The sequence below is a fragment of the Seriola aureovittata genome, chromosome 24 (genome assembly GCF_021018895.1).
Source record: "Seriola aureovittata isolate HTS-2021-v1 ecotype China chromosome 24, ASM2101889v1, whole genome shotgun sequence".
Lineage (NCBI taxonomy): Eukaryota > Metazoa > Chordata > Actinopteri > Carangiformes > Carangidae > Seriola > Seriola aureovittata.
In genome coordinates, this window is record NC_079387.1 from 3832009 (window position 1) to 3844946 (window position 12938).

Consider the following 12938-nt stretch of genomic DNA (forward strand, 5'->3'; position numbering starts at 1 on the left):
CTGGGTCATACGAGTGCGACTACCTATCGCATAGGTTCAGAAAATCAGCTGGAAAACCTTTGCAAGATGCGGTTTCGCGCTGTGCAGCAGTTGCTTTAGCTCTATAAACATCAAGGGCCACTAATCCTCTGCAGAAATGTGACAGAGGCATGAAGCTTCACTCTGAATTTAACCCGCGGTGAAGCTCAAGCCTCCTAAAGTCAGGAGATCACATTAGAGGACTGCACACTGGAAACATAAAGGTGTTTTACCTCAGATGACAGGGAGCTGTGTCTCTTACTGAAAGGCACTGTTTATCCAGAGTAAGGTTTGCACAGTGTTCTCTGTGTCTGTTTCTGGTAAATAATCAGTTCTGAGGTTTTCGTTTCACATGAGCTTCCTTCTCTCATTTCCTTTTCTCTCCACCGAAACCATCAAGTGAAAGTGCAACACTGCTAATTTCAGTTAAAAAGAACAACAACAAAAAAACCTAAACCACTTGATAAACCTAAATGTGGTTTGTTTTTTTTGGAAACCTACATGTATCCTCTCTGAGATTATGTTACATGTAGCTTTGAAAATTGAATCCTATACGTCTGTTTGTCTCGCTACTGTTGTTTTTTGTTGGTTTTTTTAGAGGTTTGCTTCACTGCCCAACGGGAGCTGAATCTTAACAGAGCGCCGGTCAGGTTTAAGTCACGCCGGGATCCTGCTTTCCTCACTTCCTCCAACACTTCTGCTCACACCTCTTCATTAAAGGACGTCTCTCCACCCAGTTTAGGTTAAATTTAGCCTTTCTCTTTGTCTCCTGACTGCCAGTTTGTTGGTTTTTTATTTTTTTATTTCATCAGACGATATCAGGTTTTAGCGTCGGAGGGGAAGCTGTCGGGTTCGTGACGGGGCACGAGTGTCTTTTAATGAAACAAAAGAATGTGTGAAGGTGTTTAATCCTTGCACACAGCTGTAACAAGATACAGTAACATCATGCGTCAGGAAGCCTTTGTTATTATAACTGGTATTGATATTTAAAAACTTTCACCACCATTACCTCAGTGACATTCCCCGCTGCATTCCGGTGTCTTACGTTACTTGAATGTGATATGGGATATCTCCCTAATGCATGCACTCAGGCTTTCTCTAGTTATTGGAGAGCGGTTTGCTGATATTGAAGGAAATTGCTTTTGCCTACTTGGAATTCAGCCTCGGTCTCATGAAGTTACTTGACCTGCTGCGACCTGTTTCAAAACATTACAGATTTCGTCTTCTCTCTTTATTTTTTTCTTTCTTCTTATTACTCTGTCCCCAACCTCCTTCCCCACTTCTCTCCTTGTTGTAGTGAGGCGGTGGATAAACTTGACAGTGACAACTTAACAGAAGTGGACATCTTACTTCTCTCTTCTCTCTGACTTTCACATATGGTGTTTTTGCGAGAGTTACTTTGAGAACAAATGTCGAATTTAAAGCACATTTTGTCAGCGGGTCTAAATCTTTATCACCGAACCTCGCTATCTCGCTTTCTGTCTCAGCACATGCAGTGTGTTGTTTAAACCTCCTGCATCTCCTCCAAGCCCAACATTGTTTTGCACTGCACCTACACTCGACCTTTTCTGCAGGTGTTTTCATGCACGTTTTTGTTAATGACGCACATTTAGTGATGATTTCTTGATTTCTTGTTTTCCTGCCTTCCGATTCTCTTCCAGCCTCTTCTCCTCTCACCTCTTGACCTCCTTTAAACCAAGATTACCGCAGCCCAGAGCTGGATCTCGTCCAAACCTCAGACATCCCTGAGCTTTGTGCATGACAGCGGCATCTGTCAGCCGAGCTCCCGGTCTCTCTGTCGTAGATGTCGCTCAGGTCGACATTCAGTCAGTTAGCCTTGTTTCTAGAGGCCTGGGAAGCGTCAGAGTGTGTGTGTGCATGTGTGCGCGTGTGAGTACAATGTGTGGGTGTGTCCCTACAGACAGTCTGACCACACAGAAACAGATGGACACACACACACACACACACACATACGGTAGCCAGATGGTGACAGACTTGGCTCACACCGTGGCCTTCCCTGCTCTGATTCCTCTCAGCCCTCTCTCCAGTCTGTGCTTCTATTGTGAAGTTTCATCCTCCGTCCTGTTGGTATCCTGCACCAACTGGCACTTTGTCGGTTTTAACTCGTTCTCTGTCTTTTTCATAATCTTCATTAAGGTGGCACGAGCACTCGAGGCTGTTCTAAAATGCATAAAGTGCAAATTATTATGCCAAAAAAATCATAATTGTTGGGATTAAGCATATGATTATTGCACAATAGACCTTCACTACATGCGGGCGAGACTTTAAAACCAGATTCCTTTAACAATAAAAGGCCACATCTGAGTACTAGATAGGTTTCTGTATGGTTAAATAAAATTAGAGGGAAAAAAATGTCTCTTCTTCTACCATGACATTTCCAAATCACAAATGTAGTTAAACACTGCTAATAGAGTTCAGTATTTAGCAGCAACAGCCTGGCACCAGACAAGTGTGTGAGAGACCAACATAGGTTTAATACCGAACATAGTCAAGATTCATAGATGTTGGATGTGCTTAGCATTTTAGTAAAACTGTGCATAATCAGTAATATTGTAAATATTGTAATTAAATGCACAGAGGCGCATGAACATGCACGGCAACAGTCACAACATTAACAGCCCCCTCTCCTGATCTTAGGGTGTATACACAGTGTAAGGTTTGTCCACTGGGAAAGCATGGATTTATTTGATGTTAATTGCACAGGTCTCGCTCTCAGATCTGTGTTTTTGCCTGCATGTGCTTGTCAAATGTAGTAATGCACGTCTTCATGACTACATATTAACTTGACGAGAGCCTCATCAGGCTCGCTGAATGTATAATAGTACGGTGCATCTCTTCAGAAGCTCCGCAGGCTGACAGGGTGGTACCATTTAGCTTGAACCGCCTCGGGGGAAAATTGTTCTGTGCTAATTTTGGGTTTGCTTCCATGTCTGTGTCGGGTCAGGCTTCGCTTTTAGTCTTCATGCTTGTTGATGGAATCAAAGAAATCCCAGATTCGGGAGAGGAGATTGCTCGATGCTCTTAATGTCCCCGCTGCTGAATTGAGCCAGAGAAAACAATGGTGCGCATGCAAACATACCAGCACTGGGAATAGCTACATCATTAAACAGAGCACAGCTGATACTAGACACACACTTTTCCTGGGGCGTTGTGGTTGTTGGCTGAACACTCCCAGCTGAGCCTCAGCCTCCAGCTATTCATTAGACGCAAACCTGAGGCTGAGACCTCGCATCAGGGTCAAAGGTCAGCAGCTTGTTAAATGAGGGGAGGCTCATTAGGGATAATGGCATCAGGATTTTTTTTGGTGTACTTGCTTCCACTCACTTGATGTTTTCAAAGTTAAATCACTTCAGAATAACCGGAGAAAAAAGATTCGATTATCAGCACTCCCTCTGATGAGATGCTGTGTGACACTGTGGCGTCTGCAGTTTCCTCTTTTATTTTAATCTAAAATCGTTTTTTCTCCCCCTCTCCTCTTCATCTCCCAGCAACGCTCCCCCGGCAAAGTGCTGTTTGACCTGGTTTGTGTGCATCTCAATCTGACGGAGGGAGACTATTTTGGGCTGGAGTACCAGGACCACCGCAAGATGACGGTAAGACACACACACACATACACACACTCTGACATTTGTTACCGTAGATTATGTTGTTTGGCTTGTTGTTTTTGCAGATTGACAGTTGGCGGAAGTGATAATAATTTACACTAAAGTACAAATGCATTTGTATTTCTCAAAGTAGCTTCAGCTCAAAAGCCACATTTTCCCGCCTTACTGTCAAAATTCAAATAACAAACAGTAATTGCTTTGTTGCATTCGCCTGCTTGTCCAACCCGAAGGGAAACTTTAACAGAATATTTACTTGTTTGTTGTCTGGTTTAAAGCCACATGACTCACGCACATCTACATTTAGCGTTGGTGCATTCAGAGGATTTTCCTCTCTGTGGCTGGGAAGATCTCCTCCACTTTGCTAAGTGCTTGAAAGAAGGTTTCCCCCTCTCGTTCCCACAAGTTAACTTTAGCTTAAATCACATGTGTGCACACTGCACTCAGAGGTTGTTATTAGTCATGTGTAATGGAAGTGCTTTATGGAGAGAGCCTATCTCTTTCATCTCCATCTGTGTGGCTTTAAGATATCGCAGCTTTCGCCTGGACTCAGTTTTTCTACCTGTTTCATGAAGGAGCAGCTGGTTGTAATAACTTGCGCACTTGGTGTAAATGCCTTGGGGGTGTGTCTGCAGATTGCAGATGCTATTGTCTCTACCGCTGCTCTCCATCAGCGTGTGAAAAAGCTGCTAATAAAGGAAAACATAGCTGGAGGACAACAGTGCGTCTGTAGCTCGGCCATTCACTCGCTGCGCGTCCTGGTGCCTCTCAGGCATAGGAGCAGGTTTGAAGTGGACCCGTGGAACAAGTGATGCGATATAACGACAACATTGTCAGCACACGTACACAGGAAGTTACACACACACACACATATACATGAAGCTATACACCAGGTAGATATGGATCAGGGTTGATCATGCATCATGTTGATGTCAGCTAGTGTGTAAACCGTGATTCCAAAATATACTCCACAAACTGTCAGAAGAAAGAACAAAGAGCATTTGAGGCCTGATGGTTGTATGTGCTTAAGGAGCTCATATTGCATTTCCAAGTGTAACGGTGCGTTTTGGTAATTTTATCAAATATCCTGGTTGTTTTGTACTGATAGAGATATCAGTGTCAGGTGAGGAAAGCAGAGCGGAATTGGTCCGTTTTATTAATACTGTTTCATATTTGCTATTTATTACAAGGGTTTAAAAAATGGCTTTCAGTCTGTAAACTTTTAGTTAATCATCCGAACTAATTCCAGCTGAACGTGCAATTTCTCTACAGCCGAGCATGCACTACAGCAAATGTGAAGAAATAGTTTTCAGTTGTAACCAGCTGCTGGATTGATATTATCTTGTGTTTAAGTGGGTATAATCAAGTCTTTCTAGGAAAGTTCCCTGGTTGGAAATTATTGGGAAATGATGGAGCTGTTGGAATGATTTGACTGGTTTATATTATTTAGATCCATGTTGTGGTTGTAGCAGTTCTCCTGATTTGCCAAATGGTGAACTACTGTTTTAAACCAGCCTTTATACAGAAAGATCACTGCACAATCGTCAGTCTTTGATACACTGTCCTGATCTCCGTCCTCCGCAGGTGTGGCTGGATCTGCTGAAGCCGACGCTGAAACAGATCAGACGTGAGTATCTCACAGATGCCGCCTCATCTTTCACCCTTCAAACGCATGCGCAGAAATGATCGAGAGTAAAACCGTGATCTTTTGTCCTTACTTTGGTCTGTACTGTGCAGTGAGAAAAGCCAGTCATGTGTAGGAAATTGCAGTCATTTGGTAAATGTTACACACAGATGGACTCTCTCTACCCGCCGCTTCCTTCTTAACCATATCCTGTTATTTCCCTCCTCTAGGGCCCAAAAACACCATCCTTCGCTTTGTGGTGAAGTTCTTCCCCCCTGACCACACACAGCTCATGGAGGAGCTGACTCGGTAGGTCGTCTCAACACTCAAACCACACCTTTCTGGAGAAGAGCTGCTTAAATTAAAAGATGTGTTGTTTTGCTCTCGGTTTTCCGTCCGGGCCAGATAGGTCTCAGTCCTTCACGAGGGTTTTGAATCACCATTTATGGTTCCCTGCTGTATCTGCACATACAGCAGAGAGGTCCTTGTTACAATATGTTTGCATTTTGTTTTGTATTTTCTCTTGTTCCCAGTCAGTCACTTGCCATTTGTTGCACATTTATACCCACATGCCACAACATCTAAGAAGCGTCTTTTATTTTTTTTTTCCTTTTCTGGATCCAAATGAGAAAGTTTTGACCGTCATCTGGGAACCAGGCTCATGAAAACATTTGTTGTTCCAAACCAGTTGAAAGGAGATGAATGCCATGACCACTTTTGGGAATCAAGCAGTTTTACTGTAAAAAGACTGAACTTTCTTACTCTGGTTGACATATTTTAATCCTAAACTCATCTCTGACAGCCAGAGAAGGGTTTTAGATGATATTATATAGACACTTAGTTCACGTTTCCACCTTTTGCCTCAGTTCTAAAGTGTAAATTCTCATTCTCATTCTCATTATTATTAGTTTAGTCTGACTTGGCTCATCAGCATTGCTTGTGTTTGTCTAAGCTAATTCGGGACTTCTACAGTAAAACACAATTCTCCGTCACACAACCAAAACATAAATAGGAGAAAGACTTGACCTTCTACATTTTCCCATGGTGCCGCGGTTTCCCTCCAGCTGCCCAGCTGGATTTACTTGAGACAAGAGCAAAGCAGGAAGTGTTCACTGTGCCCCTCATCTGTGAGGGGATCTGTTGCGATGGAAGTTATAATCCTGAAGGTTTTCATGGAATCAAATGAAATCAAACCTCCACCTTGTTTTCACACACACACGAGGGGTTCACAGGAAGTGATGCAGCATGTAATCCGGTGTGTCTGTGTGTAATTTAACCCCGTACTCTCACCCAACACTGGATCAGAGCTGCGTTAAAACAGTACTAGTACTAAACAGTACTAGATTTAGCATTTCGCTGCAACACTGTTGGACTCATGGGGTACGGATAAGAAAAAATACAATAATTGTATACAATAATGTAATGATGATTTTTGACTAAAACAATGTGAGTTTGTTTGGCTGCACTGTAAACAGATACAGCAGCTGCTCCTGCTGTGTTGTAGCTGCTCAGCCAGTGTTTACTGTGCTATCAAACCGCACCTGCCGTTGCCACCAGCAACCACGGATATCGCCAAATTGACCAGGACTGAAATCTGAAGTATTCTAAGTTTCATTTAACAACGGAATACCATCACCGGTTCACAGTGCTGTGGATGTTTTCCACTGACGTTGTTTGCTCAGCTGGCCAGTTTATTCCACTGATCTCATATTTTCTTGTAGGGTGCCAGCTGACTCCAGCATCAAACAGGAAGTGGGCAGCCTTTTTTTTTTTTTTTTTTTCTCTCCCTTTGTTCGTCTCTGACAGTGTTTTAGTGTTGTCAGTGTTTCCTTTGATGGGTAACGTGCACATATAGAACAGTCCGTTTTGTAAATATATCAGGCTGTCATTAGCTTTTAATTAAAGTGAGATACTGGCCAATGACTGTTGCCCCGATGTGATGGAGGTTGGGTGTAATGTAGTTAAAAAGGAGTGAGATTTTAAAGACAAATCATTGTATTTTCCTGCTTCTCATGTTGCTTATACATTAAAATAGCATTCTCCATAACAGTGTATGAACTGGTATTTTACACTAAATTGGCGTGGCTGTCTTAAATGGTAAAATCCCCCGCCCGTTCTTTCTCTGGAAGCTGAAATAAAACAATATAGAAACTCACCACAGCCTCATTAACTTTATTAGCGAGGTAATCATACAGTTATAAAAAGCTTGAATTGGATATCGCATAAAAAGCTGATGTGGGCCATTAATCCCACACTCATTCACACATGCTATTAATGCGAACCTCAGGCAGCCAGTCCGCTATTGCCCTTATACAGGAAGTAGAGGGTTGGTGAATCAGCCAAGCTCACAGATTGTATTCCTTTGTTATCACCGTAGAATAGAGAAATAAAACGCATCAGTACATATTTAGAGGATATATACAACATGTGTGTCCAATCAATCTTATTCTCTTTGGGCTGATAGAAGATTTTTAGAGTCAGCTGTCTTAATGCAGTCTGCACCACTGTCTATGTTATGGTGCAGTCTCTGCTGTTAGTTGAGTGAAATGCAGCATCATGACCTGGCAACACGCACATGGGCGTGTGTGTGACTCTGTTTATGAGGTCTGGATCGTGCTGTAAAGAGCAGACTGTCTAATGATTAACAGAAAAGAGCATTTTCTCAATTAGGGATTAGTTTGGAGTCGGTAGATGCAATGTATCAGCGGTATGTGTGTTTGAGTGTGGATGAACGCCAGGAGTCTGGTGGTAATGGAATTGCTTTTAACATTGTCAGCTGGTAAGTTTGTAGAACATGCATTAACCTCTTAACCTCTCCCTTTCTGTATTCCATTTTCTGCCTCCTTGCTCTCCTTCTTTCCGCCCTCTCACTCTCTCCGCCATGTATCTCTCTTGGTCTCTTTTTCTTCCTCCAGGTATCTGTTCGCGCTGCAGATTAAACGCGACCTTGCCTGTGGCCGTCTCATCTGCAACGACACCAGCGCCGCTCTCATGGTCTCCCACATCATTCAGTGTGAGTGCAACGCATACAGGCGCATACGTAAAAGTACTGTCAAGTACTGGCTCCTTCTGTAAATACCCTGTCATGTCTGAATAAATCCACCTACATATGAATAACAAAAAGCCATTGCCTCAACAGCTTCATGAAGCCGGCAGTGTTATGTTTTCCATATGGAAAAGAACTGTAGTTCTTCATTGTGGGACTGACCATAAATCAGCAATTACACAATTATCATGTGCCATATTTCTTTTTGGGATATTAACGCAGCTCCTATGGTTTAAAATGAACTGAATAAAATACAAAGCTGTCTCCCTCACGTGTGCCAACATGAGACTCTCTGTCTGTATTCCACAGTTTTATCATTTACATAAATTGTCAGTTTCCTTATGTTTAAAACCAGTCACATTATGCATGATAGCTGAATGAAATGAACACAGTGTGGGAGCTCTTCCTCAGTGTGCAGCCTTCCTCGCATTTGTATTTCCACACCTGCCCGTTCAGCCGCCTGCGCCTGCACCTCAGTGACTGTTCTTATTCAGCACCATATCTGCAGGACTTATTGAATTTATGGATTCGATTCAGTCCCGCACACAGAGGCGAGCTGCAGCACAGCCTGCTAAAGGATATGACTCGGTTGCCGCGGTAACCATCAGTGCTGGTGTGCGTGCGTGCATGTGTGTGCACCTGCGGGTGGTACAGTATGAGGGGTTATTATTGCTGGTTATGAACAGATGGAGACACGCATCGGCACACTTCATCTGATCTACAGTAGAATAGAATAGAGATAGAGTATGTGTAGGATTCAAATGAACAGTGCAGATAGGAATAATAATTTCCTCCTTAAAACTCCTTGACCTCCTTTTCCTCAACAATCTGCATCTTTATTTAATCTCCTCTTCACCTTGTAGGTCACCCACTTTCCTATTTCTCTCTCCATTTTCGCTCCAAATAAATATCGAACTCTCACCTGTCTGCCGCCTCTCTTTCCTCTCCCTCTCCCTTCTGTCCCTCCATCAGCGGAGATAGGAGACTTCGATGAGACCCAGAGCTGGCAGCACCTCCTCCACAACAAATACCTGCCGGACCAGGACGCCATCAGAGACAAGATCACCGACTGCCACCGCAAGCACGTGTGAGTCACACATGTCCACAAAGCTGCTTGGATGTGCACAGATGCAAATGTTAATGAATATATTACATGCAAAATATTTTGTGTGTACAGTAATTAGCTGTTTTAGTTGATAAAATGTCAGAAAACAGTGAAAAACATATGAGAAGCCGTAATAATCGTCTCTATGAGGCTAACATGTACTTTCTAAACATAAGGAAAAACATATACTGCAGTGATTTTCACAGCGTCTGAGCATTAACACCAAGACTGAAATAATCTGACAGTTAGAGGAGCAGCACTGTTTACCTGGAAATAGCTGGTTAAGATTATCCCTGCTTGGAAAACAATGCTGAGCCGAGCTTTAATCTGTTTCTAGGTGGTGTTAACAATGAGGGTGTCAGGAGCCATTGTTTTTTTTGTGTTTTTTTTTTACATAAACACATACACACATGTACTTTCACAGTACTGTAAGTCTGACCCACAGAGATATTTATCTGTTTATTGAAAGTGCACTCGCAAACACACACACGCCCATTACACAATTACACCCAGCCTCATACGTCTCTGTCCTGCAGAGATGTGTATCTCTTAAACCACAACTGCTCATGTGCACATACACACACTTTTAATCTCTCCCCCGCAGAGGTGACTATCTGCAAACATGCGATTTTGGCACTCCCTCTATGCCCCTGGGACCACACACACGCACACACACACACACACAGACACACACACACACTTGCATCTACATGTATTTTCTCATTGACAGTATAGCTGTGCTTTCCTCGTCGCTGTTTGCACACCAATGACAAATGCATTTCCCTGTTTTCTGCAACTGTAAATTCCCTTAAAACCCTTCTTTAACCAAAGCTGTAAACCAAACCTCCGATTTGTTGATTATTCGTCACGGTCGCAATCTGCACCCACCACACACCACTTCTTTTTCTGTGGGCTCCTGCCCTCCCCGCTGCCTCCGCTTCTCGCTCACCGACGCAGGAAGGAAGTGGCTAATTCAGCAGCTCATACAGGAAACAGGAAGCTATTTTCAGATTTTGCGAGGAAACAAACGTCTTCTGCGGTCGATTTCTTTCCTCCCCCGGCGGTCACCGCCATTTGATCCTGTGGTGTATTTTAAGACTGTTTGTTGTTTCTACATTCTCGATCAGTCTGGAAGAGAAACCTGGACTGGGTCATGTCTAACATCTGGTACATACAGCCCAAACAATAACACATGAACACTGTGTGAGGGATATTGATTGTCCACAATTAATCCACAAACTTAGATTTATTGCCTTGAAGAGTTTGATGAGCTAATGATTGATTAACATGTTGATTGATGGATAATTGCTGGACTTGTTGATCCCTCTCCTCCACAGCGGGCAGACTCCAGCAGAGTCAGACTACCAGCTGCTGGAAATCGCTCGGCGGCTGGAGATGTACGGCGTTCGCCTGCACCCGGCCAAGGACAGAGAGGGGACGAAGCTCAGCCTGTCCGTGGCTCACACTGGGGTGCTGGTTTTCCAGGTAAAACCCTGCTTATATATGGTTAAAAATAGGGGGGTTTAGTGTGTTATAGAACAGAGGAATAGGGATGAAAAGAGAAAACTAAACATATTGCTTCACTCAAAACATGCCTCTGAAGGCATGTGGTCAAACGATTTGAATGAAGAATGTTTTCGTGTGGAGTAAAGGTTACAGATTTTAGTTTTATCATTCACTTACCACGGTTTAACAACATACCTGAAATTCTGAAATATTTGTGATGAAATATAGGTTGTTGCAGAGACGAGCACCAGGCTGCAAATCTAGGTTTGACCAGACTGGTATGAGCTGTGAATTCCTGAAATAGTCTTTAAAAAAAAAAAAAAAGAAAAAAAAAAGACATATTATTTGGTCATGTCTTGCTTATCTCACATCATGCTGGAGGGTTTTCTTGAGTGAATACAGAAACATAAACTGAGACGAGGTCTGAGAAAGCTATTTAACTGCATGTTTCGAACATAAATGTAGAGCTTCAGTCGGCATTTCACGGCCAAAGATCCGTCCTCTTTTGACCGCGCTGACCCCAATTACATTCAGTCTGCACCGTTTTCTGATTTTCCTCACGAGTTTTCAAAGAGTGCTGGGATCTTGGAAAATTTAGCTGATAATGACAACTTGGTTAATTGGTCCATGAGGTTTTGTGGTGAGCCTCCACCCAGCTCAGCAGTGCGGAAGAATGCACCGCACGGTAGTTTTTTATTTGGGGTGTGGAGAATATTTTATTGTGTGATTAGAAGTTGTCAAATTGAGTCAAGCTGAAACCGTGTGTTTTGAGGAAAATGAAATGAATTATTTTCCCATTTGAAGTCCACTCTCTTATCTTTTCCCTTGTGAGATAATGGATTTCTCATGAATATTAAACCAGCTTCTCTTAATGTCATCTCTTTTTATTTAGGGGTACACAAAGATTAACGCCTTCAACTGGTCCAAGATTCGCAAACTCAGCTTCAAACGCAAAAGGTTCCTAATCAAGCTGAGAGCAGACCCCGCTGTAAGTCTACATCACTTTCCCTTTCCTGCTTCCCCTTTTTTTTTCTGACTTCTGTTAATTTTCTCTGTACCATCCTTCCCTCTTCTTCTATCTTTCCATCCATGCTCATTCCTGCCTTTTGCGTCCTCCAGCAGAACGCCCACCACGACACGCTGGAGTTCGCCATGGCCAGCAGGGATTGTTGCAAGGTCTTCTGGAAGATCTGCGTAGAGTATCACGCCTTCTTCAGGCTCTTCGAGGAACCCAAGCCCAAACCCAAGCCCATCCTGTTCACCAGGGGGTCCTCGTTCCGGTTCAGGTCAGGAGAGGAGAGGGGAAACAACTGTACGTTTGAATTTGTCTTTAATTTATGTTTCATCATCTGCTTCTTCTCTCTGCTTGTACCTGCAGTGGTCGAACTCAGAAGCAGATCATCGATTATGTGAAAGACTCGGAGCTCAAGAAAGTCCCATTTGAAAGGTGAAGCTCTCCCTCCTTTTGTCTGATTGCTGCTCCAGCAACAGAAGCAGGATTGCATGAGACGGACGCAACCTACCCAGCGTCCTTCACATCGCAGCAATTACTGTTGCAGCAGGGACACAAACCAGTAATCACATCTCTCTCTTTACTGATGAGCTGCACATGGTTTAACCTCTTCTGCGCGCTCTGCTCTTTTCAGGAAGCACAGCAAGATTCTGTCCAACAGAGGCATGTCCCCCCAGTCGTCTTCCTTCAGATCACAAGTGCCAAAAGAGGTAATACGCTTTTTTTATTCTATTCCCCCATAGTCTTGTTTATGGCATTCTACTCTTTTATTTTTCTTGGAAAGGTTGTGCACTTTTACAGGCTCTTTTCGTCTGTTTTCACTACATCTCTCTATCTCGCTGTTTAAATCTGGAGCTGCTCTGTGGCCAAAAATACAAAGCTGTTTTTGTCCAGGGTAGCTCCAGGGAGTCAGTGTGTGTAAATGTGTGCTCTCTCTTAAAACTGTTCCCGTAAATAACAAATTATTCAAAGTGAGTAATTCTGTTTTAAGAGCCCAGTTTAAA

The 12938-nt window shown here is 43.1% G+C and overlaps 1 protein-coding gene across 5 annotated transcripts in view; it reads left to right on the plus strand.

Moving 5' to 3' along the window:
- LOC130165135 (FERM, ARHGEF and pleckstrin domain-containing protein 1-like) overlaps positions 1 to 12938 on the plus strand; it is a 50486-nt gene that overhangs the window by 19282 nt on the left and 18266 nt on the right. For 4 of the 5 annotated variants that reach the window (XM_056370099.1, XM_056370095.1, XM_056370098.1 and 1 more), the window contains exons 3-12: positions 3528 to 3632; positions 5226 to 5268; positions 5496 to 5574; positions 8181 to 8278; positions 9284 to 9398; positions 10754 to 10901; positions 11815 to 11910; positions 12042 to 12208; positions 12301 to 12369; positions 12569 to 12644. In XM_056370099.1, coding sequence (XP_056226074.1) covers positions 3528 to 3632; positions 5226 to 5268; positions 5496 to 5574; positions 8181 to 8278; positions 9284 to 9398; positions 10754 to 10901; positions 11815 to 11910; positions 12042 to 12208; positions 12301 to 12369; positions 12569 to 12644 — 996 coding nt within the window. The remainder of the gene's footprint in view (positions 1 to 3527; positions 3633 to 5225; positions 5269 to 5495; positions 5575 to 8180; positions 8279 to 9283; positions 9399 to 10753; positions 10902 to 11814; positions 11911 to 12041; positions 12209 to 12300; positions 12370 to 12568; positions 12645 to 12938) is intronic. The other variant, XM_056370097.1, reaches the window with a different exon arrangement.